The sequence below is a fragment of the Pan paniscus genome, chromosome 1 (assembly GCF_029289425.2).
Source record: "Pan paniscus chromosome 1, NHGRI_mPanPan1-v2.0_pri, whole genome shotgun sequence".
Classification (NCBI taxonomy): Eukaryota; Metazoa; Chordata; class Mammalia; order Primates; family Hominidae; genus Pan; species Pan paniscus.
The window spans coordinates 225,918,638-225,944,358 of NC_073249.2; the positions used below are offsets into that span (position 1 = coordinate 225,918,638).

A 25,721-nucleotide genomic window follows, 5' to 3' on the forward strand; every position below is an offset into this window, starting at 1 on the left:
ACTGGAGATGGAGGCTTAGGGTCAAGCGCATTTTCTATGCCTCAGGAAAGGCAGGGGAGCTGGCGCGGGGCCACGCCCGTGATCCCAGCACTTTGGGAGGCTGAGGCGGGAGGATTGCTTGAACTCAGAAGTTCAAGGCCAGCCTGGGCCACAAAGGGAGGCCCCATCTCTATGATAAAATAAAATAAAATAAAATATTTAAAAAGGCAAAGGAAAGGCCAGCACAGGTCCCTTCTCGGTGACAGTGCTAGGGCCCATGCTGGCTCTGCTGAGGGAGGCCAGGCATGGTGCTGGCCCAGCCTACACCTCCTCGTGGATCTTGGGTGGATTGGGTCAGCAGAGCCACGTCTGCGGTGTGGGAGGTGAGGAGGGTGAGGGAGGTGAGGACGAAGCCCAGGGCTGGGGACAGCAGGGGAGTCTGAGAGGCCCCCCGTGTGTCTCGTATGCCCCCGCGTGTTCCCGCTGACTTCTCCAGGCCCCGCCCTGCATCTCTAATGAGCCGCGCTTCTCGGCTGACTGATGGACTCTTAAAGACTAATGCCCTGTGTCTGGTCACCTCCAAACGAGACTGTTCTCGTCCCCTTAGGGCCAATAACGTTTTATGTTTTTAATCCACTTAAACGAAGTCAACGTTTCTGCTTCGGCCTGCCCTCCCCCTGGCCAGGTCCTGCGCCTGCCGTGGCTATTCTTGGGGCTGGCCTGGCCCGAGCAGCCTTGTTGATTCGGGCAGTGTCCCTGCCTGCTGCCTGGTGCCCTACACAGGTGACTAGGGAGTCTAATTGAGTCCGCCGTAAAAAGATAATGAATTGGTATTTCCCTCCAGAGCGGTCAAGCTGCCCGATCCTGTCCCGGGCTGGCTCAGCCTCTCGGTTCCCGAGGCCCCTGAGGTCGTACGGTGACCTTTATCTTGCTTATAAAGCTGTAACTGATGTCATTAAAACTGGCATAAAGGCTTGGAAGGCACTCCTGAGAGCTGGGGAGGGGCATGCCTGCCAGGAGGTGATGAGCATGGCCTTGGCTCGGGAAGTGCCCCAGACACTGCCAGGGACCCTCACTCTCCATCACGAGTGGTTCCTTTGGGGCCCGTGCAGCCCAGAGTTTGATGAGCTGACACATCCATCACAGAATGTGTCTCCCTGAGCCTTGGAGTGAGGCCCACTCGGGCTGGCGGGCGCCACTCAGACGGGGAAGAGAGGATCTCCACTGACGGTGGGTGCTGCGCTGTCCGAAGGTGTCTCTGCACCTCGGCTTTTCTGAGTTTAATGCCTTTGGGGGGCACTTGCCATCAGACTTTTAGCCTTTTCTTTTTCTTTTTCTTTTTTTTTCTTGAGACGGAGTCTCGCTCTGTGGCCAGGCTGGAGTGCAATGGCGCGATCTTGGCTCACAGTAACCTCTGCCTCCCGTGTTCAAGCGATACTCGTGCCTCAGCCTCCCGAGTAGCTGGGATTACAGGCGCCTGCCACCACACCTGGCTAATTTTTGTATTTTTAGTAGAGACGGGGTTTCACCATGTTGGCCAGGATGATCTCAATCTCCTGACCTCCTGATCCGCCTGCTTTGGCCTCCCGAAGTGCTGGGACAGGCATGAGCCACCACGCCTGGCCCCTTTTAGCCTTTTCTTTTCAGTGGTTTGGCCTAATGGGAGCAAGTTTGCAGACGGGGACATGAGCAGGGTGATGCCCAGGAAGGGGGTGATGTTGGGGGGCAGCTACACTGTGACCAGCAAGTTGGCTCGGCCAGGCACCTGGCCATCGCACGGTCAGCAGCATGCCCAGGACCAGTTGGGGACCGCTGCGGACAAGACAGGGAAGTGTGCTCTGCTGGGGACAGATCCACAAAGGGGAAGCTGGGCAGCAGGCAACAGGTGGGACACAGCAGGGCTGGGAGAGGCTCCGTCGGGAAGAGCCACCAGACCGAGGTGGTGTGGGGACCGGGACAGAAGGGCAAGGCCAGCCTGCACCAGACGAGTAGCAGTGCCAGGGCCAGAGGGGCCGGGTGGAGACGTGCAAGGAGGAGAGGACCATAGGACAGCCCACGTTGTGGTCTCGTGGCTGGTATCACGGTCTGCACTATGGGCCCCATGTTTTGGCTTGTGTGGCAGCCCTTACCATGGCCTATGTGGCCGTCTGTGTGGTGGCCACAGGTCGTGGCCTTTGTATGGTAGCCTGTGTGGCAGCCTCACATCATGGCCTGTGTGGCAGCCTGTATGGCGGCCCTCATCGTGCCCTGCGTGGTGGCCTGTGTGGTGGCCTTCGCCGTGGCCTGTGTGGTGGCCCACATCGTGGCCTGTGCGGCGGCCTGTGCAGCAGCCCCACGTCGTGGCCTGTGTGGCAGTCTGGTGTCCTGTGTGGTGGCCCGTTGTGGCCTGTGTGGTGGCCTATGCTCACAATGCAGGAAAAGCCTCTGGCCACGTGGAGCCGGTGAAAGACAAGGTCCACCTGCTGCCTTGAGTCCTCCATGTGCTGGACACAAGCAGTGGGCAACAGGACCAGGGGTGCTGGAGGCCTAGGGACCCACTGCAGTCCTCCGAGCCACAAATGATGGCCCAGACCCCAGGACTGCAGCCAAGGAGGTGCCCACAAGGAGGATGCGAGAAGTTTGGGGAGACTTGTGTGGGTGGAGGGGTGTCATGGAGCGAGGGGAGGAGTCAGTGACCAGCGGGAGGGCAGGCCCTCAGCAAGGGGAGGCTGAGCTGGAGGAGGGACTCAGGTCTGCTCTGGTGTCTGCAGGGAGTGGGATGCGCAGGACACAGCATGAGGGGGCTGCTGGCCGCCAGGGCTGGGTGTTTGGCCCCTGAGGAGGCAGGTGAGGGGTCATCTGGCTGAACGTGGTGCTTGTGTCCATGGGAAGCGAGGTGACCACCCAAAGAGGGGTGTGAACAGAGGAGGGGCCAGCCTACCCCAGGGACAGCAGCCTCCGAGGTCTTCCGGAGGGCCCAGGGGCAGGAGGAAACAGGGCCTGTGGGGACAGTGGCCATCTGTAGCCGATGACACCGGGGGACAAGTGGGGGCTCAGGCCAGGGCCACCCTGATGTCAGCGGCAGAGCCCAGGCGCAGCCTTGGAAAACCTGCGTCTTCAGCAAACACGGAGAAGCCGTGCGGCGGAGGCGCCTGTTTCTGCACAGAGGGTGCCCTGAGCAGGAGCGGCCGAGTGATTCCAAGCTGTGCTCCGCGGGGAGCAGCCCCGCAGGACACTTTGGCTGGGCCTTCCCGTGCCCTCGTTTTCTTTAGGGGATGTGCAAGCTTGTGTGGTGTTTCTGGCCCAGCATCAGGCCGGGGCCAGGCCGGGCTGAGCTCCAGGCCCTCGGCAGGGGAGGGACTGACCTGGCTTCCGTGTGAGGGTCCCGTGTAAACAATGGACTGAAGGGCGAGGGGGACCCAGGAGTTAGGCTCCAGCTGAGGGCAGTGCCAGCAACTCGGTGGGAGACACTGGGGCCTGGCGGGGGTGTGGCAGGGCAGTGGGGAGCCTTGGGGGTCCAGGTACAGATACGTTTTGAAGGCAGCTTTGATGTCAGCCTTGTTGCTGCAGCTGCAGAAATTGTGGGTGCACAGGATATGGTGCAGGGGCAACGAGGCTGACCCCCAACTTTCAGCTTGAGCACCTGGCGGGTGCGGTGCCGGCCTCGGGAAAGGCGGTCACGGCCAGGACCCAGGGGCCGCTGCGGTCAGCCTGCAGCCCCGACTCGGGGAGTGCATGGCAGAGGTGGACCGCCGTCTCTCACGGTCAGGCAGTCCCCACCGTGTGGCAGCAGAAACGCCCCCTCCGTGGACCTGTGCCATGCGGCGGTAAGAGCCTGAGGGAGGGGGAGGTGACATCCAGAAGAAAGACACACGGTGTGGGCTCCTGGTCCAGATGCGCCGGGATCTAGAAGGCTCCTCTGAGGCCGAGGCTGGGGACGACCCTCCCCTTCCGCTTTGCACCATTTCTCGTTTCTCTTGCTTGCAACAAAAAGCGTCTTGGCCAACCCGGAGGGCCTCCTCGTCGCTCCTGGACAGGGACCGCACAGAGGAGAGCTTCTGCCTGCGCCTCCAGGGGACCCCACGTGTCAAACCCACACAGGCTCAAGGAACCCGGCTTTACAGGCCCTGGTGTCCTCTGTCCTCTTCCCGCTGAACTGAAAGCCGTTAATTTCTGTTTGTGCTGCGCAGGGAGGGCTCCCTTTACCTGGCTGAGCCTCGGCTGCTGATCAGCCAGGGACAGTCACGACAGCGTTTACTCTGAGGAGAGCAGGGATGTGGTGAGAACCTGCCTGAAGGTGCCTGGCACCAGCCATTGTGATCACCAGGCAAAGGAGGCTCTTCAAACAGCTTGGTCAGAACCCCCAAGCCTCAGCGATGCAGACACCCTCCAGGCTCCATGTGGATATATGTTTATTTGCACACCAGGAATGCCTGCTGGGCTTCTAAAAATACCTTTTCCAAACTCCCACCTTGCCCCTGGAAATGGCACGTGGCAGGTGGAGGTCTGAAGCCCCCACCACCGTGTGAACCATGTGTACTTGGGGCTCAGGATCTGGGCCCACTCTGGAGCGGTCACCTTGCCGAGGGTGAGGGCGTCCGCATGATTAGGATACAGAGCTGGTGTCTTTATTGTCCAGGGGGTGTCGATAAAAGACGCAGTCCAAGTTAGCTCCAGTGCAGTCCACGTGGAAACCATCGGTGCGTTAAGAAATGGAAATTATGCCGTCAGCAGTGCAGCTCCCAGCCATTGCCCCGGACGTAAATAGTGCCGGGCCAGCAAAAGCTGCTGGGAGAAGGATGTCAGTTAAAGAGTGTCCTTGCAGAAGGGAAGACTTTCTCTCTATAATGCACCATAATGATTAAATTAAGACACCTCTGAGAGAGATAATTCTCCCACCTGTAATTTGGAAATATTTCTGAGGCTGGCTCTCCCTAGCGTCTCTGTCGCTCCCTACAGAAGCTGGGCTCCGGGAAAGGGACATTAATGCCTCCAGCCCCAAGGTCCTATCCAGCGCCCCTCCACTCACTCAGAGCCCCACAGAGGGGGCTGCCCCGGGGCCCCATGTGAGGGTCCCGCCTCCTGGGCTCCGGCCTCAAATGAAGCTGAGCCCACACAGACCCAGCCTCCTGTGCACCCCTCAGCAGCCCCTGACTCCTCCTTCCCTCCTGGGCACTGTCTTGGCTCCACCCTTCTATCCATCCTGGAGCTGGGTCTCTCTGTTTTTTTGATGGTGTCACTGCCTGGTGGGGACACTCATCTGTGGCCCTAAAGCCACCGCCCCAGCCCCTGCCTCCCTCTCAGAACTCTCCTGTCCAGCCAGCTCTGGTGCCGACCTCCAGCCCTCACCACATCCCGTGGCCTCCTGCTAGCACCTCCTCCCAGTGGTGTGTGCAAGTGGGGGGCCCTCGGGGCAGCGGTGTCAGGACAGCTCCGAGCTGCTCGTAGGAACGTGGGCTCTGATGTGTGTGTGTGGAGGGGCTGCACTGAAGTTATCTCCTTCAGGCTCAGCCACTGACCATCCTTGTAAAAGAGACAGCAGGGTGGGCCCTGGGGGCTGCAGCTCCATCTGTGCGTGGGGGAAGCCAGAGGGGAGCCCCCATACCTCGCACCCTGGGACCCCGGGAGAGGGGCTGGAAAAAGCTAGGTTGGGCAAGGGCCTGCAGGGGTCCCACTGAGGGATGCAGAGGCTGAGCCCGCCCACACCCGCCTCTGATGCCCGAGGACCTGGGGTCTGCCGCCACGTGGAGGGACTCCCAGCCACCCCCGGTGTCTCCCCTCCACGCCTGTGGAGAACGGGGCCTGACGCCAGGTCCACCTCGATGGGCCGCTGGGGCAGAACCATCTTCCTCCTCATGCCGCGCTGCAAGGAGGGCACACGGCTGTACTGTTGAGCGCCGGCCTCTCCGGCCAGGGTCCCGGTCCCGGCCCTACCCTGGAAGCGAGTGCCTCGGCTGAGGGGGGCTGCTGATGGGAGACCCTTCCCACCGCAAAGCGCTGGGCTCCCTGGCGCTGGGGTGGACTCAGAAGGGGGCGGGGGCGTCAGAGGCCGCGGACACGGAGGACCCCCACCTCCCCTGTCGGCGGCCGGAGGGAGCACCCAGGATGGACAGTCCCTGCCCCCTGACCTGCCCCCACCAAGATGGCATCGTGACTGGCGTCTGTGCCTGCTGCCCTGGCCAGAGCCACACTTCAGCACAGCCCTGTGGGGCTCCCTCCGTCTCCGCCCTGAGCCCCTCATAGGGTCTTTCTTCATTCTGTCTCCTCAGCCAGGGGACACGCGCCCCATTGTCCCGGGGCCTGTCAGCGAGTGGAGCAGGGCTGTGCCGAGTTCACAGATGTCCTCCTGGGGCCGCCCCCGCCTGGGTACCACCCGTTCCTGTTCCTGGACAGCCTCCACAAGGTGGGTGCCCACGGGGGGCGGGGAGGCCACCCCACATCACTCAGACTATCCCTGCCCACCCACCACCTCAACACCCAGGCCATGTGTGCCCCAGGGGGGTTGGAGCAGAGCTCCTGGGCCCACCTTCTGAGCCTCTCCTTCTCCCCTCCTCCTGCCCAATCTTTCTAGAAGGCAGGCGGCAGATCCAGAGGCGGCCTGCACCCCAGGGGGACACCACCCACCACACAGGAGCCACCTGGAGGCAGCAGGTAGGATGAGCCCACCCCACCTGCAGGCGTTCGGAGGGTCAGCTGTGGCCTCCTCATCAGCTGGGCCAGGAGGACGGGGAAGGCCCAGGGGAGACAAGGGCCTGGTCTGGGAAGACAGTGAGCCTACACCGGCCTCGCTCCAGAGAGCCCCCCCCCCCCCCGCCAGCCAGGGTCTCGCGGGGCTAACAGCTGCCCTGCGACTTGCCTGGGCTGGCATGAAGTGGGTGGAGCTGGAGCCGGTCCATCTGCTTCGATCACCACAACTCCCAGACCCGCCAGGCGGACCAGGCTGTGGGCATGCAGAAGCAGAGAGGCAGGAGGGGTGCGGGGCCTCCCAGAGGAAGACGGCTGGTGGCCAGGGTTCAGGGCAGTGGCTTGAGGGGACTCTGTGAGCTGGAGGACAGGAGTGGGACCGGGTGCACACTGCGGCACGTGCAGGCGGGGACACCGTGGGGGGTTTGTGGCCGTCACATCTCACCATCCTGGGCCTGGCAGTGCTACGGGCACAGCACATGCAGGGCCATAACCGGCCGGTTCTACCAGGAGGAAGCTGGGGCTTGGGGCTCGGAGTCCAGCAACAGCTGCCACCTCAAATCGGGACTCTGTCTACAAATTGGAGGCAGCTGCGCGCTGGGCTGTGCTGGGCTGGGCTATGGAGGCGAGGAGGCCCCCGCTGATGTGCCCTGGGGACCCGTCCCACCAGCCCTCGCCTGGCCCCGCACACTGTGGAGGAGCTGCCGGGTTGCTCGCAGAGTGACCAGCACCCGCCCCGCTCCCACCCGCCTGCCAGGCACTCGCTCTTGTTTCCTTGGGTGGAAGCTGTGACGTTTGGGATTCCTGATTGGAGCAAAAGATTTTGGTGACGCAGTGCACAGACTCTGCCGGAAAAATCACCTGCTCTTGAGAGACATGAGCCCTCCTGGGACAGGGGTGGCACCGGGGGCCTTGGGCAAGGCAGGTGGGTGGAGAACCAGACCCCTGTCGCCGCCACAGAGGGGCTTCAGGGGCAGACGAGGGCTGCAGGCATCCCCAGCGCCTGCCTGGGACCGACACGGGGTCTTGGGCCCTCGAGACCGCCTCTGCCTCTGCCCATCCGGCAAACAGAAGCGGACGTGAGTGTGAGTGTGAGTGTGCCGGGGCCGCCTCCTGCTTCCGCCGGGGGTGGGGCGGGTATGGAAATAGCCAAGGCAGTGAGCACAGGCCCAGCGGTGGAGCTCCAGGGAAGAGGTCCGGCAAGGTGGGAGGAGGGCCTGCTGCGGCCCCCTGCAGTGAGGCCCCTCGTGGGGAACGCTCGGGGGCTGCCAAGGTGCTGGCACTGGCAGGCCTTCGATGCCACTCACGCATGGGGGAGGCGCCGCCCTCTGTCCGGCTCTGAGTCATGGTTTGTGAATTAAATATGAAACTCGCTTTGTACGATAACTTGAGAAGCAGAGACTAAAAAACAGCCAAGATCCTGCAGGTGCGGGGGCCCTGTTTGCCCAGTGACTCGGCCTCAGGAGCGTCTGCGAGAGCCAAAAGCCGAGACATTCTGAGAGACTCCCACAGACTCACACCGACCCGAACGCCCAGGGCGGCACCTCCACTTCGCTCCAGAACCGTGGCAACCTCCGCGCTGAGGGTGATGTTGGAACGTCTTATTTCAGCAGAAAGAAGGCTTTCGTTCTTTTCCACCTGAGAGAACGGAGGGGTCGGCGTCTGCTCCCAGCCTGGGCCTCCCAGCCAAAGGGCTCGCACTGTCCTCGAGTTAAGTGTCGTTGGACTAGGATTGTTTCAATCCCAGGACGACCTGGCCGCGGAGTCGGAGTGTTCAGTGTTCAAATGATGTCGTCTCTTCGGAGCACACGTCTGTGACCAGCGGCCACTTCCCCTGCCTCCTGCCGGCTCCACGGCCACACAGCCAGGGCCCTCCCGTCGTGTTGGGACAGGCAGCCCAAAACCAGGCCTGCTCCCCCCAGGGAGCCCCGCCTCTCCATGCAGCTGGCCTCACTACGTCTTCTGGGTGCGGAAACCCTGGGGAGTCTTTCCCATCGGGAACTCTCCGTAAGCTCTGCCCACTCCTGGGTTGAGGACCCAGCATGGAGGTAAAGGGCTGCACATTTGCAAGCCTCTCCGCCATGGATCATGGGGTGGCAGCGACTTAGAGACAAACCTGGGCCTGTGCCTCTCGTCCTCCATGGAGCCTGGCCCCCACCACCAGTTCCTTGTAGCCACGTGATCCCTTATCGTTCTTACACCTGCTGCCCCCCCACCACCCAGAGGCCCTCAACTGTGGCTGACCGGGGCGTCGACCTCACGACCTCTTCCAGGGCCTCCCCAGCTCTGTCCCCGCCAAAACCCCCACAACCCATCTGGGTGTTTGTGTGATGGCCCCCTCTTAGGAAAGAGTGGGGGACCCTGCCTGAGGCTCCCCCAGCTGTGACCCCCATGCCTTCTGCCTGCTCTGCGGTGAGGAAGAAGCTCTGGGGTCTCCCATGCACCCCTCCCTCTGGTCTGGGTCCCAGCTCCCCCAACCAGCGTCCAGACCTGGCTCTGGGCCCAAAGAGCCCACTTTTCAGAATTCTAAGAAAGCTGTTCTTTCCAGCAGCCAACCTGGCTCTGGCAAATCCAAAGGCCTCCGACACTCAGTCGGCTGTGTCTGGTTTGCATTCAAGGAACCCTCGCTGTGTCGTGGCCGAGTGGTTCCAGGCAGGGTCCTCAGCCCGTGCCAGGCACAGGGGAGGGCTCACTGTCGGCAGGCAGGGCCAGAGGAGTGGAAGCTCCTGGCACCGTTGGGGCTGCCGCTTCCGACAGACACGCTTGTGAATGGGGTGGAGAAGGGCAGGGGCAAGGGCCGGCTCTCAGCGCACCCTCGGGCTCCAGCCTCAGCAGCAGCGCCTTGAGCCAGGATCCTGCCGCTAGCACCCTGGAGTCCCAGGAGACCCCTGAGGTCCGAGACCTCCCTCGGGTCCCCCTACAGTGTGGCCCTGTGACCGACAACTTTGTTCTGCACGAGCCGTGGCCCCTACCCTGGCATGGTCCTGTATTGTTCCAGCGTCTCCAGGCCCGAGGCCACTCACTGCACTCAGCTGTCACTCACTCACCAGCTGTCCCCAGTTGCCATCGCTGGGTACCCCCTTTCCATAATGGGGAGGAGGCTTCGGGAGCTGGGTCTGGGGCTGACCCGGCTGCTGGGTCCCAGCTGGCATCCCCACTGCTGGGCACAGAGGATGTGGGGCCTGTCCCCGGCCTGTTGCAGCGGGGCCAGCCCAGGCCCTGCTAGACGTGCCCACCGGCCGGCATAATTACGCACCAGGAGCATCTCCAGGCGGGAGCCCGACGCTTACTGCACTTCCTGCCTGGAACATTCTGGCCACCCCCAGTCACGCCCCCCAACACCTGGTCGCCTTTTTATCCTTCCTAAGGACCCCAACAATGCCAGCTTCCTGGGTTCCGTGTTTTTATAGTCCCACTCTCCAGTTCCAGAGCAAGCCCCTTGGGGGACCTGTGGGGGTTGGCCAGAGGTCAGTTGGGTGAAGGCTCAGAGGCATCCTCGTAGGCAGCCTGGTGGGCTGCACCCCATGGAGGTCACGGAGCCCCAGCCCGAGCCCCAGTCCCCGACAGAGCTTGGCCCCTCGAGGCGCAGCCTGGGGGCCCCTCTGAGACCCTGGGGTCCTGGCTCCGGCTTCTCCCCTCGTCTCCGCACAAGCCCCAAAGCCTCACTCACTCATGGAGGTTTTCACCCCTCCCAGGATCCCAACAGGAGCTAACAAAGGGTTCTCCTGGCTGCTCCAAATCTCGAGGCACAGACGAGATTCTGCAGTGTGGACAACAGGAGACCAAGTGAGACGGCAGTGTGACCCCTTCCATGTCCAGACGCCACGTCGTGCCCTCCTGGCCCCCAACCTGGGCCTGTGCCGGAGGTCTGCCGTGCCCCTCACAGCGCCGCCCATTCCCCCATCATAGAAGCCCAGGTCCTAGCGGCCTGCGTGGGGTCGATGTCAAGACAGAACTGCCGAGGGGGACGATGGGAGAAGCAGTGAGTCCGGGGCCAGGGGACGCCCATCCCACTGGAAGAACCTGAGTGTGGACCAAGGACAGGGAGCATTCCTTCCAATGCTGGAGTCCGTGAGCAACGGTCAGGGTGGCCGGGCTATGCTCACCAGGGTGTGCTGAGACCGGGGCTCTAGGGGAGCCCCCTGTCCCTCAGAACAGCCACATCTGTGTCCCCTTCGTGCAGCTGCACAACAGGAGCTCCTCTCAGCATCCGCTGGGGGACGTCGGTGCCCTCAGGAGGACAGGCAGCCCCGCTGGGCACCTGGTGAGTGCGGGGTCACCTGGTGCACCCCCCACTGGGTGGCTCCCTCAAAGCCCACATCAGAGCCTGTCACTGTCATCCAGGAGGCTCCAAACAATAGAAATGACTGAAAAAAAATCGACAAAGATGAAAAGTGACACACCAGCCTGTAATTTCGGGAGAGGCACACAAGGGAGAGGCGCAGCGGCGGGAGAGGCGCAGGGGCGGGAGAGGCGCAGGGGCGGGAGAGGCGCAGCGGCGGGAGAGGCGCAGCGGCGGGAGAGGCGCAGCGGCGGGAGAGGCGCAGCGGCGGGAGAGGCGCAGCAGTGGTTACATAAGAAGGACGGCGCATGCGGGAGAAACGTGCGCCTTTGTTACAACTCTCAGGCAGGATCCTGCAAAGTCGTCTTTGACTGTTCCCTAAAATAGGCAGAGGAAAGAGGGGCCAAGGTTCCTTCACAAGCTGTGCCCCAAGGGAAGCCCGGGTTTCATGGGCACAGAGGCCATGTCTGCCCTCCCAGAGCCCAGCCAAGGCCACCAGGTCCCCCTCAGGCACGCTCTGACCCTGCAAAGCCCTCCAGGGCTTGGTCACCCATGTGCAGGGTGGCCAGAAAGGAGGGTCCTGCCGCGAGGGCCCTACAGACACAGCCAGAGGCTGAGGCCCGGCATCCGCCTGCCAGGGCACCCCCAACTGCCCCAGCAGGTCCAAGGATGTCAGGGAGCCCCTGGGAGAAGCCTGCCCACCCCTGTGGCCACGTGGGGCCGAGTCCAGGCGTGGAGGGCCAAGGCTGCCCTGGCCCGTGCTGCCTCTGGCAGGATGACAGGGAGAGGTGCTGACCAGGAGAGGGGTCCCGAGTGGCTCTGGGGAGGCTGCACGAGGGGCTCCTGCGCCAGCCGCTGAATCTGGCTGCCAAGTCGCTGCCTCACCATGTGCCCCGTGTCCACCTGGGGCTGAACCCCAGCTTGTGGGAGGGGAGACAGGGTGGACGGGATGGCCCTCCCTGTAGTGGGCGGTAGACACAGACCAGACATGAGGGCCCCGCACGTGCCCGCCGCCTGCTGCCCTGGGAGGGGCCGCGTTTCTGAGAGGGCCTCTGGCTGCGTTCCTGCAGAGACATTCCAGGCGTGTTACGGAATTCCACAAAAGGACAAAGCCCTGTCGGTTCTGAAAAGATGTGAGATTATGTCAGCTGCAGAAGAAGGACTCGGTTTAATCAACGTGGCCGTGACTTTGCCCAGCCACACAGGAGAATTCCACAGGAACGGTGGGGGTGGCAGTGGCCCCAGAAATCCTCATTCCATGCTTCATGATAGGAAAACGTGGCCACCCGAGCCCCATCAGCCCGGGACGGGGTCCCTCAGCCCGACCACAGGCACGGGTGTGCGCGGCGACCTTGTGTGTCATTGCTCAGTGGTGGCTGTCGGCATCCAAGCTCCTCCTCCCTCCTCGGCTCCAAGAAAAATGGGCTTAATTAAGACTTCTGTGATTAGTCATTTAATCAGTCATTAGGCCAACACAGATGGAGTCAATTAATTTTTTTTTACTTGAAAAGATCGTGGATGCTCCACAGCCCACTGAGCCCCTTCCTGGCTCTGTCGCCAGTGACCGCAGAGTGTCCCACACAGGCCTTCATCCCCTTTGAAAGGCCACCGGTGGGCACAAGCCAGCACCTGGGCTCCTCACCTGTCCCAGGCCCAGAGGACGCAGGAGACCGACCCGTTCCTCCCTCGTCTGCCACAAAGAGGTGACAGGAGCCAGGAGAATGGCCTTGGAGCCAGCAGCCACCACTGGTGCCTGGAGACACATGGGGCGAGAGCCTGGCCACCCACTGGGCCTATCGGGGTTGGCTGGGTCTGAACAGGGACAGGACTCAGGGTGGCAATGTGTCCGTTCTCTGAGCGTGAGTCCTGGCCAGCACGCTGTGGCCAGTTAGGGGCAGGCCTGGCCAGCAAAGCAGCCTGTGACTCGCAGCCCAGGTGGGGAGGCCTGTGCCGCTGGCTTGCTCAGCCGAGGGGTGCAGATTAAGGAGGCACAGAGAAGCCCAGCAACCGCTCCCACCCTGGCCCCAAGATGGGCAAATAGGCAGTTCCCATGGGCACAGGCCAGGGTCCCCCCTCACCCGGAGCTCCCTCCAGTCCTCTCCTGGGCACGCTGGTCCCCGCCATAAACACACAAACACAGTCAGCCCAGCAGCCCAGCCTGCCCCTTGGCCTGAGCCTGGCCTGCTCACGGCTGGTGCCATCTCTGAGCATTCTTGCTGGTGCCTCCTCCACGCTGTACCTGCACGGGGCCCAGCCCAGTGGGGCCTTGGGGAACACGATCTGAAATAGACCCTCGACAGACCCAAAGGGGCCCGCGTGATGCGGTGGTGACTCCGGCCTGCTCGGCTCACCTGCCCACCCTCCCCAAGGGCTCTGCCTCCTCTCTGGGCCTTGCCACCTGCTGACCCCGTGGCCAGGAGGCCCCACTCAGCCCAGCCCCTCCATCCCCAGGGAAGGCACCCAGGAGAGCCACTGGGCAGTGGGTCTCAGGCTGCACCTGGCTGTGGTCCTCATGGGGCCTGGCCCCAGGGCGGGAGATTGGTGTCCCGCAGGCGGGGAGCTGGGCCCCCAGGGATGAGAACTCCCAGGACAATGGGATCGGCTGCAGGGAGGGCACAGGGAAGCTGGGGGCACCAGGGCCCTCAGTAGGCGGCACCAGGTGCCCTGGCCCTACTGCTGGAAGCGCCTCCAGGTGGGAGTTCAGCCACGAGAGAAAGGGATTGACTGGGTTCTTCTTTAGAAACTTTTAAAGGTTGAAAAATGAACCCTGTCTTGTCCAAGCAGGGATACTAAACCAAAGCAGGTGTGAGGGCCGGGCGGGAACAGCTGGGCCTGCAGACGTGCCCAGCGCTCAGCGGGGATGTGGAATGATAACCCCACAGCAGACGGAGGGGCTGGGGCAGGGCGGTCGTTAACTCTTCGCACGCCCACGCCGGCAAGGGCCCACAGGTGAACAGGCTCCCCCAAACAGGGAACACCCCTCAGGCTTTTCAAGGCCTGAAGCTGACCGCCCACTGGGGACAGGGCACCTGGGTGTCCACGGTGGGCACCTCCCCAAGGCTTGGGCCCAAGAATCCAAGCTCTGACCTTCTTCGACCTGGGAAAGCAGTCACAAAACCACCGTCATCTCCCTGGGCTGCAGATGCCTGCGGGTGCAGAGGGGCCTCCCTGGGCGGGTTCCCTTGGCAATATGGCCCCCAGTTCCTCGGCCCAGGCAGGAGGCCAGAGGCCTCCCTGGTGCCGGCACGTTCTCCGGGTGTTCCATGGGGCAGGACACACAGGCTGTGCTCTCCGGGAGAGGAGCTGGGGCTGGCGTCTGCACCCGTCTGTGTCTGTGCCTGGGGCTGTTACAGAAAGCACTGGCCCCTGGCTCTCATTTCTTGGGGTTACTAAGGAGGTGACAACAGTTTCCAAGCTGGCCCCAGATCTGCGGCCAAGGGCCCTGATTTTCAGACTTTCACAGGGGCTCCCGGGGCTGCAGAAAGCCGCAGGGTGTGCCTCCTGCACAGCAGGCAGGGGAGCCTGGGCCCTTCTCTGAAAGCCGCACCCCCCCCACCTCCAGGTGACAGGTTCCTCCTGATTGTGTCTTCCTTGACTCTTGCCTCACTGGCTCCCGGCACATCCTGGTGGCCCTAGAGGCCACGTGGAACCCCAGAGCTGGGCAAAGGCTCCTGCCCCTTGTCACCAGGATCTGCCTGGACTCTCTGACTCCCAGGCATGGCCCTTACTGCACCAGTGGACGCCCTTCTCCAGGAGCCCGGACACCAGGCCAGCCTGCAGGAAGGGGTCCCCTGGGCCTCACACCCCTGCTGCAAACCGCCCTCCCTGGCCTGGCAGCAAACTGGCCTCAGGCCCAGCTCTAACTTCATGCCCAGGTCAAGGCACACCAAAGCCGTGCATGAGGAACGTGTCCACGTCATGGACTGGAAGACTGAGGACAGTAAAGGCCGAGCCTAGGCCCGAAGGAGTGGGTCCGGGTAGACAGGGTCAAGGGCCACAGGCTGCCAGAGGTGCCTTGCTCAGCCTGCACTCGGCTAAGGCCTCTCTGACGCCGCTCCCTGGAGCTCTGCTTGGTGGCTCGCTGCTGTCTGCACACAGAAGCCTGTGACGGGCTCCTCGGGAGGCCTCTTGGCTTCTCGGAGCATCTGGCCTGGGAAGGTGCAGTAAGGGGGGTTGCCAAGGCCAGGAGCTCATGCGGGGACGCCGAGGCGCGATGTGGGGCCTTGGGAAAGCGGCCCTCAGCCGTCAGGGCGGCCAATTCGGCCAATGGGCCATTCTGGTCACCGCCAGAGGCACAGGCAAGAGGAGGGAGCCGGGTGCAGCACCTTGTCGGCCTTGCAGAGGTGGTGCCGCCTGCCCGCCGCGCCTGCCCCTCCTCGTGGCCCTCCCCCTGTGCCGCCTCGTCCACCCCATCTCCTGTCTGTGCTTCTAAAAGCCACACAGGCCACTCGCAGCCGTCCACAGCCTCTGGGCCTGGTGACAGCGATGGAGCCTCTGCAGCCTGGACACCGCCCACTGTGTTTCAGTGTTTCTGTGTGTTTCTGTGTTTCTCTGTGTCTGTGTGTCTGTGTGTTTGTTTCTGTGTTTCTGTTTCTGTGTGTTTCTGTGTTTCTGTGTTTGTGTTGCTGTGTTTCTGCGTCGCTGTGTTTCTGTGTCTCTGTGTTTCTGTGTTTGTTTCTGTCTTTCTGTGTGTTTCTGTGTGTTTCTGTGTCTCTGTGTTTCTGTGTTTGTTTCTGTGTTTCTGTGTGTTTCTGTGTTTCTGTGTTTCTGTGTTTGTTTCTGTCTTTCTGTGTGTTTCTGTGTGTTTCTGTGTCTCTGTGTCTCTGTGTGGGCGCCAGTGTGTCCGCAGCGCGCGTCAGTGGGGACGACACAGGCCTCAGACGTCCAGTGCTGCAGAACAGCCACACACAGACCCTAGGTGAGGCCCGGGCCACTGTGTCTTCACCCTGATCCCCAGACACCAACCCCGACGGGGAGGCCGAGACTGCCAGGCCGATGCCGGGCCAGGCCTCTGAAAGTCAGGAGGGAGCAGGATGTGTCTGCACGGTGGTGGCAGCTGCTGCCTCAGGCAGAACTGGCAGGAGATGGCGCCGGGGTGGTGCGGACTTACTGGGGCCTCCAGAGGGCAGCCAGTGCCAGGGCCGTCATGGCCAGCGCGTGAGGGACAGGAGTGAGGGGCCAGCACCCGCATGAAGGTGCAGTCCCAGGCACGCGGTGGGTGCCCAGACGCACCCCCAGTCCACTGCCCAGGGCTCCTGCACCACCTCCCCATGTGCGGTCCCTGTGGACACTGGCCTCGGGCCTGCTCACCGTCTGTGGGGCACCGATGCCTGCAAATCTGCACCACCTCCTCCCTAGGCCGAGACTCCGGAGCTCCTTGCTGGCTCTGCCTGTTTTCTCAAAGCCCTGGGGGTTCTGTAAAAGCTCTCAGGATTCCTGTAATCCTGCCTCCTTTCTCTAAGGCTGGCAGCCTGGCAGACTAGTTCTTCTCGGTGCTGAATTATGTACCCCGCTTCCCCTCCTCACCCGCACTCCTGTGTCTTACGTGGGTCCTGGGGTCCGGCAAAGCCTGTTCTCCCCACTCGAAATGAAGTCATTTCGAAGTCTTGTCTTTCATTCTTTTTCACCCAGTTGCTGCCTGTAGGATTTAAGTTTGTCGACGGGTAGGAACCTGGAGAGTCAAGGAGCCCTTGGCTCTCTCCGAGCTCTGGGTGGGCTGTTGACCCCCTTGAGCCACAAGTGACAGGAACTGGCCAGCCACAGCGGGCAGGGCGGCGGGAGGAGGCCGCGGGAGGGTGCCAGCCCAGCAGGCCTCCCCAGGCCCATTCGATGGGTAATTCTGGACACAGCCCAGCCCGGCGCACCTGGGGCTTCACACAGAAAGAACATCTCAGCTGGGCGCGGTGGCTCATGCCAGTAATCCCAACACTTTAGGAAGCCGAGGTGGGAGGATCATTTGAGCCCAGGAGTTTGAGACCAGCCTGGGCAACATAGTGAGACCCCATCCCCACACAAAAAAATTTAAAAAGTAGCTGAGCATGATGGCATGTGCCTGTAATCTTAGCTACTTGGGAGGTTGAGTCTGCAGTGAGCCATGATCAGGCCACAGCACTCCAGCCTGGGCAACAGAGTGAGACCCTGTCTCTATTGCTAAAAAAAAAAAAAAAAAAAAAAAAAAAAAAAAAAAAAATCAACAAAGGCCAGGTGCAGTGATCCCAGCACTTTGGGAGGCGGAGGTGGAAAGATTCTCCTGAGCCCAGGAGTTTGAGACCAACCTGGGCAACATAGTGAGACCTCCTCTCTAAAATTTTTTTTAATTATCTGGGCATGGTGGCACACTCCTGTGGTCCCATGGGCATGGTGGCACACTCCACACTCCTGTGGTCCCAGCTCCTTGGAAGGCTAAGGCGAGGGGATTGCTTGCTCAAGCCCAGGAGTTGGAGGCCACAGTGAGCTGGGATTATGCCGCTGCACTCTAGCCTGGGTCACAGAGCCAGACTCTATCTAGAGAAAGAAAGGAGAGAGAAAGAGAGACAGAGAGAGGAGAGAGAGAGAGAGAAGAAGAAGGAACAAGAGAGAAAGAAAAGAAGAAAGAAAAAAAAGAAGGAAGTGAAGGAAGGAAGGAAGGAAGGGAAGGAAGGAAAGGAAGGAAGGGAAGGAAGGAAGGAAGGAAGGGAAGGAAGGAAGGGAAGGAAGGGAAGGAAGGGAAGGAAGGAAAGGAAGGAAGGAAGGGAAGGAAGGAAGGGAAGGAAGGAAGGGAAGGAAGGGAAGGAAGGAAGGGAAGGAAGGAAAGGAAGGAAAGGAAGGAAGGAAGGGAAGGAAGGGAAGGAAGGAAAGGAAGGAAGGAAGGGAAGGAAGGAAGGGAAGGAAGGAAGGGAAGGAAGGAAGGGAAGGAAGGAAGGGAAGGAAGGAAGGGAAGGAAGGAAGGGAAGGGAGGAAGGAAAGGGAGGGAGGGAAGGAAGGAAAGGATGGGGGGAAGGAAGGAATGGAAGGAAGGAAAGGAAGGGAGGGAGGGAAGGAAGGAAGGGAAGGAAGGAAGGGAAGGAAGGAAGGGAAGGAAGGGAAGGAAGGGAAGGAAGGAAGGGAGGAAGGGGAGGGAGGGAGGGAAGGAAGGAAGGGAAGGAAGGGAAGGAAGGGAAGGGAGGGAAGGGAGGGAAGGAAGGAAGGGAGGGAGGGAGGGAAGGGAGGGAGAGAAGGAAGGAAGGGAAGGAAGGAAAGGAAGGGAGGAAGGGAAGGGAGGGAGGGAAGGAAGGAAGGGAAGGAAGGAATGGAAGGAAGGAAAGGAAAGAAGGGAGGGAGGGAAGGAAGGAAGGGAAGGAAAGGGGAGAGAAAGAAGAAAGTAAGATATATTTCCGAAGTGCATCTCACTGCCTGGGGAGGAGGGTGGGTGTCCACACAGAGTCAGCCCCTCGTCCTTGCAGCAGGAGCATCGGAGGCACCTGCCGGGCAGCCCAGCTTCCTCACGTGCAGGGACTGCCTCCTCCCCGCCAGGGCCATGGCCACGTCCTCAGGGCCCACCTGCTTCCCTGACCCAGATCCTGCCTGGCCATGGCCCTGCCCCAGCCCGTGGGTGCCCCGAGGCGCTGTCCAGGCAGGAGGAACAGGCCCATCACTTGTTGCAGATCAGAAACCCTGGTGGGTGGTGGGCCCCCCCAAGAGACTGCCTCAGGGCAGGAGCTGCACCCCTCAGGGAGCCAGGGCAGTGAGTGTCTCCACGGGGAGGCCCCGGCAGGACCCTTGGGCCCCTCCCATCCTCACTGCTACCTCTCCTTTCCCAGCCATGGCACTCCCAGGTGACACTGGGCCTCTGTCCCTCCAAGGGGGCACCATACCACCGCCGGGCCTCCTGGTCCCTCTTGCTGAGACTTCCGCCGCTCCTAAGTCGCTCCCTGCAGGCTCCAGCCTCGCCGTCTTTCAGGGGCTCAGGGTCTTTCCCGCCCTCCGGGATCTTCTCAGTTGCACCCTGGGAGGCCTCCGCCTTGTCAGAAGACTGTGGAAATTGGGTGGTCGGTCCCACTCCTGCTCCAAGGCCATAAGCACATCAAGAATTTAGACAAAGAGGATTTGCACAGGGCAGCCCACGGTTCCGAGGGGCAGAGAGCTGGGTGCAGGCTGCCAGAGGACTCTCCCCGTCCTGCCCATGGCCCCGAGGTGGGGTTCGCAGGCCTCTGCTGTGCTGGGGCCCTGAATCTGCCCTGGAGCCACTAGCCCTGGTTCAGGTCAGGGATGCCACGTCGTGGGGGCCCAGGCAGGACATTCAGGGGCCTCACTGTGTCGTCTCCACAGGCCTGAGGGGAGAGCCACGGAGGAGCAGGCTGCGGCAGCACACCTAGGTAGGTGGACAGGGCCCAAGTCCATCGCCGGCTGTGCCACTGTCTGGAGAGGCGAGAGGCCACAGCCCAGGGCTGGAGGTGGGGTTGGGGGAACTCGGCCCGGGGCCCCCAGAGGTAGGTGGCAGTGGGTGGGGGACTGGGGAGCAGCCAGGCCCTCCCAGGGACCTGAATGGGAAGGGGGCTGGTGGCTTGGGGGCTGGGGACGGTCCAGAAAGATTTGAAGCTGGGCCGACACAGCCCTTGATGTGGGGAATGTCCTAGAAAGGAGGAAGCCACGGGGGCAGGGAGCACGGGGGCTCGGAGGCCTTGGGGTCCAAGGGGAGCCGAGGGGAGCTGTCAAGGCCCACAGTGGCTGAACCATGAGGAGCTGCTCCCCAGCAAGGCCGGCTGCAGGGCCTGGTGGGCCTGGGCTGGGCGGAAGGCTCCTCCCAGCGTGGGGGCTGCTGTGGGGACAGCAAGGAGGGGTGCAGCGAGGGCCTGAAGAAGGCTCAGGTGCAGACCCTCAGCCGTGGGGCCTCCTCCAGTCGCCCCAGTCCTGGGGCTCAGCCCCACAGCCTGGGCCTGGCACACCCCCCCCCAAGCCAGAGGGGCTGAATGCCAGGGCACCTCAGCTACACAAAGGCTCGGACCCCTAGCAGGACCTGGGCGCCGCGGCTGACTGGCTGCCTGACGGAGAACGGAGCCTCTCTGTCACCTGGGCCAACACGAACGACCCTTCGTCTGGTGTCTCTGGGGTTCTGGCTGGAGAGCCAAAGGCTGGAAGGTCTGGGCCCGCTGCTCACTGGGGTCTGGATGCCACCGTGGAGCTGCCTCTGGCGCAGCGGGAGAACAAGCAGAGCCACCCTGGTCGTGGGGACGGCACCCGTGTGGCTGTAGCCAGTGAGGCCTTGGTGACGGGAGGGGCTGGAGTGCCAGGCGGTGTCCCCCGTGGTCCCACAGCAGCCCTCACACCATCAACCGGGCCACCGCGCCCCGGCCATCCCAGGAGGGGGCGGGGACATCTCTGCAGTGACAGGAATCGGCTAGACGCTGGCATCTGTGCCCAGCCGCTCGGCCAGGGTTTATGTGCTCAGTGGAGACAGCTCTGGGGGTGAGGAGCGAAGGCAGATCCGATTCAGGGGCCACTTGGGGCTAAGCCATGTATGTGTGGCCGAGGCCCTACGTGAGAGCTGGCCCAGGGCTAGATCACGTGGCCGTCGAGGCCCGGCCTGCCGCACGGTGGCCACCAGCCAGAGCCCTTGCCGCCCACCCTTCCCATCTGCCGGGACGCCAGCCTCAGGAGTGGGGTCAGATGGGGCCTGTGGCCGGGCTCCTCAGCCACTGCCCACTGAGCTCTCGGCCCCCCGGCCAGCGCCTTGGCCGCCACTGGTATAGCTGGATTCCTGGGAACACCTAGAAACCAGGCTGCTTGGAAACACTGTGGCGTTGCCATGTGGGGCTCTTCCTCCGCCCGCCAGGGAGGCTGTCCCCGGTGCCCGGAGCTGTGGCCCACACCCGCCAGGTTGCAGAACGTGTGTCCCCCTGGCGAGGCCCCCCAGAACCGTGGTTTTTTTTCTAAAGGAACTGACTCGGGGCCAAGCACATTCCTCCCGGCCCCCGAGGCTCGCTCTTGTCCAGCCCTGGGAACGCACAGGCGGCCGAGCCCTTGGCCTGGCCGGAGGAGGCCACCGCTCTGCGAGGGGAGCGCTGTTTTCCAGGCCGGCGTCTGGAATGTTGCTCTGCCTCGCGGTGTGAGCCGACTCCTGCCCCCATTTCAGCTGCGGCCGCATTCCTGGTGTGAGCCCGGGCCAGCCGAGGCGCTTTTTCCACGCTCCGGTGCCAGCCCCGGCAGGCTCAGGGGAGGGGAGAGGATGGTTTCTATGGCAACCTCACTTTTTGTTATTTCTTATTTTCTTTTTTATGGTTTCTCCAACTTTGAAGCTCTCCAGACAGTTTACAGACTGTGAAAGGAAAAGTACTTTTCCTTCTCTGCCGAGTGCCCCCAGCAGGGCCGCCCTCCAGCCCCACCCGGAGAGCCCCAGCGCGGGTGTGGGGAAGGGGCCAGGGCGGGGGCTTCAAAAGCAAACCAGACACACCATGCCTTCAGAGGGTTCATTATTTTTAAAAACAGTTTATGGAGGAAATGAATTATTTTTCTCCTAAAAAAGTAGGAAAGTATTTGCAAAAGAATCCTTCAGGGACCTGTAGCCAGGTCAGCAGTGGGGGCTTGAGAGCGGCCACCATGCGAGGGTCGTGTCCATCCTTGCCAGCCTCCGAGCTGGAGGCCATAGCTGGGCTGTGGCCTGAGGTCAGAGGTGGTTTCCTTTACCCCAAATTAGTTTATTCACCTATGCTGACCGTGTGTCCAGCCCCCCAGGACCGGTCCGGTGGCCAGTCCTGTGGTTACAGTGCCAAGAATCCCAGAACCCAGGCAGAGACGACCAGGGTCGGGGGCACAGGGGCCAGCGGGCACATGAGACAGTGGGCAGTGGGCTGAGGCCAGGGAGGGGAAGGGACAGGAGCCTGCTGAGGACCAGCCCACCCGCCCCTTGCAGGGGAGTACGTGCTCATGATCCACGACCTGACCACCCCGCCGTTCCTGGGGCGCAGGCTGCCCCCCGCCTTCAAACACCTGCGGGTCGTAGCGAAGAGGGCTGGCCAGCCACCCCATGTCCCGGAAGAAGGCCCTGAAGCCTCAAGCAGCTGGCAGGCCGCCCACAGCTGCACCCCAGAGCCGCCAGCGCCTCGGTGAGGCCCCGTGTCCACAGGAGGCCACCTCGGTGTGAATGGAAGGAAACGCTGCCTCTGCTTGCGGGACTCTGCTCCCCGATTCTCCAGAGCCCCGTGGTTGCTGGCTTGAATAAAATGCTCAGTGGCGGCTATGGAGGGCACTGCTCCTTGGGCCCCACGCCAGCAGCAAGGCCCCCCCCATGCACCCTCACACTCACGGGCGAGGCAGCGGGACTGGAGCCCACGTCCCTGCTCACTGCTGTGGCCCCCGATCTGCGCAGAGCCCTGGGAAGCCTGGGGGGTCAGGCGGGACACATGGGGTGGCTCATCTCAGTGCCTCAAGACCAGGCCTGTGGCAGTCACCCAGGCACCCTGCGAGGCCAGCACGTCTGTCCCACCCACACTGTTCCCAGGCCCAGCCGCGGTCGGTGCTGGAATTCCCTGCCGGGCTGGGGCTGGGAAGGAGGGTCCCTGTCTCCCTGCCACAGAGCTCTGCAGTGAAGCCCAGCCAGCCAACCCCCTGGCCTCCGCCTGGCACTACCCACTCCAGGCAATCCTGCCCGCAGGACGGGCTCCCATGACAAGAGGCAGGAAGCATGCAATCAGCTCTGCTGACCAGGTGTCCTGCCTGCCTGACGCCCCCACCCCGCATTGACCAGGGAGGATGGTCAGGGACATTTTACAGCTGCCTCCGGAGGGCCCCTCAGCCAGAGAGGGGCCAGAAGGTCGTTGGGGAGGGGGCACTGAGATGGCCCATGGGCAGCCAGCCAGTCGGTCAGCACAGAAGGCGGCCACTGCAGAGACCCTGCCTCCTGGCCCCACTGCGCCTGCCCTGGCCCCTGGCTTCACCCTGCCCACCTGGGGCCTGTGCAGCTTGGCTGGTCTCACCCTCTGCCCTCCCAGCGCTGGGCAGGGAACCAGCCTCCTCATTCCCTTGCTCTCCTGGCGGCCCCTCAGACCCGCCCCCGTCCTTGCAGCCCACCCTCTCAGAAGACCACCGTTTGCAGCCCTGGGGAGGGGGCGTCCAGGGCCCAGCCTCAGCCCCACACCAGACCCATGCCCCCTGATGTTTCCCTCATGCTGCTGTCCCCGGCCCTCCCACAACTAGCACCGACCTCCTTGCGTTGCGGCCAGACCCACCCTCCCACTGTCCAGGCGCGCTTCCCTGGGAGCACACCCATCTCCCAGGCCAGCTGCGGCCAGGGCGTCTCTCCAGACCTGCACAGGGAGCTGCTTCTGCTCGGCGGAGGGAGGCTGTGGACAGAGGAGCTGCGTTCACAGCAGTGCAGGAACCCGGGGCAGCCCCTGGGCACATGGGGTGAAGATCCACCCAGAAGCTGGGATGCTCCACGGTGGGGGGCCCTGGGGAGCTCTCAGGGAAAGCCTGCTTGGGGCCAGGTCAGGCGCAGCGTGGTGGATGCACTGAAGGCGGCCTGCTGCCCAGGGGCAGAGGGGCGGGCTGGGCGGCATTGCAGGGAGGAACCAGGCCAGATCGTGGGGTGCCGAGTCCCCCATCCTTGGAGGTGACAAGCTGGAGGCCACTGGAGCTGCAGCGAGGGGACCCTTCCTCTGCCAGGGCAGAGTGTCCCCAAGGCCCCCTGGGTCTGAGCTCTGCCATTTGGAGGCCGAGTGCATGTGGGGGGCTCTGGCATCCCCGAAGCTTCCCCAGACACCCAGGCATCCATTCCAGACAGCAAGGTAGGCAGCCACCCTCCCGCACCTTCTAGAAGCCCAGAGCCAGTGGCAAGGCTGCGTCTCCTAGCTGCGGCCATCCTCGAGGCTCCCAGAGCCCAGGGCGGCTTCGTCACAGCCATGGCTCCAGCCTCTGGTCCCTGGGAGCCCGGTGAGCGCCTGGCGGTTCTGACACTGCCCTTTACCCTTGGGGTTGGCTACGCCCGTCGGAGGGGAGGCTCCTGGCCTGCCAGGCCTGCTCCGACCTGGGTCACCAGCCTCCCAGGAGGCCAGGCAGACATCGGCCAGGCCGGGCCCACAGAGGAGCCCCCGTGAAGGGCAGATACCACCGCGTCACGCTGACCCTGATCACTGCGTGTGAGCGGCGCCCACCTGGGCCTGCCCCTTACATTTGGCAAATTGCTCTGTAGCTGTTTTTCACTTCAGGATGAAACCACATTTGTGTCAGAAGAAAAATAGAAAATGATGTTTCAATTTAGAGAGAGAAAAATTGCTGGGAACAGCAGCAGCTGCTGGATTTCCAGTGTGTTGAGCGGCGTCCTCTGGGATTTAATTCCCAATCAGCAGCCTGGCTTTCAAAGTCACAAAACCCACGACAGGAAATCCAGCGCTGTTTTCTCCACACGGGTGCAGCGGATGTGGGGGTCTGCACCTTGGGGGGCTCCTTTGTGGCTGACAGGTGCATCTTGCCGTCCATCGAGGCTGACTTTTCTGTAAGCTCTCTGCAAACACAGAAGCCCAGGGCCGTCAGCTTCCTTGGTTATCACAGCAAAACCCCGGGCAGGCATTGGTGTCCCCTGTGCTTGCTGCCAGGGCCACTGAGGGCCCAAGAAGGTGGCCAGGTGGCTACCTGGCCGTGCTCCTCTCCCCATGCCCCACCCACCAGGACAGGCCCTGGGGACCCTGGGAGGGAGCAGAGAGCCGTGGCTTCCTAGGGCTGCTGGCGCCTCTCTGGCCAGCATGCCTGGGAGCTAACGGGCAGCCAGCCTTGGAGAGACGCAGCGCCTGGGCCTCGCCTGGACTCCCGCCCCGGCCCCACTCAGCCTACTCCTCACACCACATCCCAAAGTTAAAATACGCAGGAAATTTGAATTCTTTAAAAAAAAAAAAAAAAAAACCACTGCGGGAGAGAGGCTCTGTGGAGACAGCCTTGTGGCCACAGACACGACTCTGGAGGGCTGGACGTGGGGTGAGGAGCCGGGCGGGAGAGGGAGGGACTGCGGGGCGCAGCATCCAGAGACCAGGAGTGGCGAGGCGGCCGCAGGCCAGGCCGCACCCAGGGACAGTGACCCTCCCCTCAGACTCTGTTCAGGCAGCCCACCGTGGGGACAGAGTCCTCGGGACCCGCCACAGAACACAAGGCCTCCCGCGTCCCTTCACCCTGGCTTCTGGGTCTGCCAGTCCCCGTGGCCCTGGGGAGGCCACAGAGACTGGCCCGTCTGTCTGGTCCCGCTGACCTCCTGGGCAGTCCCAGGACCCCTTGCTCTCTCGGGGTGGGGAGGAAGATTCTGGAAGGAGGACGCAGAGCCCCCCACACGCGTCTCCCACCAGCACACGCCCCCACTCCGGGGTGTGCCCGTCCCCCTGTGAAAGATCCTTTCCCATCGCCTGCCCCATGCAGGCCGGAACCAGTCCCTGAGTGCCGAGCCCGGGACGGGGTCAAGTGGAAGGATGGGGGCCCGTGGGCTGACCTCGGCTCGCCTGCCCCTGCTCACTGGGCCTGCGTCTGGGACTGGGCGCTGATTCCCGGGCAGCAGCCTCACACCCGGCATTGGGGCCTCAGTGAGTGGACAGACTTGCTGCCGCCGAGCAGTGTCCCTGAGCTGAGGGCGCGGGCCGGGGACAGATGTGGTCCCAAAGGCCTGGAGCAAGTGGTGACGGCCACCAGCCCCGCCCACGGCAGCCATGGTCTCCCAGCCTTCCCGGGCCGCCTCTGCGTGTCAGGGGGAGGGCAGGCAGCTCTTGGTGCTGGAGGTGGAAACACACTGGCTTTGGGGCCAGGGTGGCCATGCCATGTGACCGTCTGACTGCCAACACAGCGGGACATGAGCTGGGCTGAGGCC

At 62.8% G+C, this 25,721-nt stretch overlaps 1 protein-coding gene across 14 annotated transcripts in view; it reads left to right on the plus strand.

The window, feature by feature from the left end:
- Positions 1 to 22,118, plus strand: part of MORN1 (MORN repeat containing 1) — a 76,133-nt gene extending 54,015 nt beyond the window's left edge. For 8 of the 14 annotated variants that reach the window (XM_055099087.2, XM_055099125.2, XM_055099096.2 and 5 more), the window contains 4 exons: positions 6,228 to 6,361; positions 6,530 to 6,609; positions 19,211 to 19,257; positions 21,792 to 22,118. In XM_055099087.2, the coding sequence (XP_054955062.1) occupies positions 6,228 to 6,361; positions 6,530 to 6,609; positions 19,211 to 19,257; positions 21,792 to 21,988 (458 nt within the window). In that variant the 3' untranslated portion in view covers positions 21,989 to 22,118. Of the gene's footprint in view, positions 1 to 6,227; positions 6,362 to 6,529; positions 6,610 to 10,337; positions 11,071 to 19,210; positions 19,258 to 21,791 lie in introns of those variants that run through there. The other 6 variants (XM_063602364.1, XM_055099083.2, XM_055099094.2 and 3 more) reach the window with 4 other exon arrangements.
- The last annotated feature ends 3,603 nt before the right edge of the window (positions 22,119 to 25,721 follow it).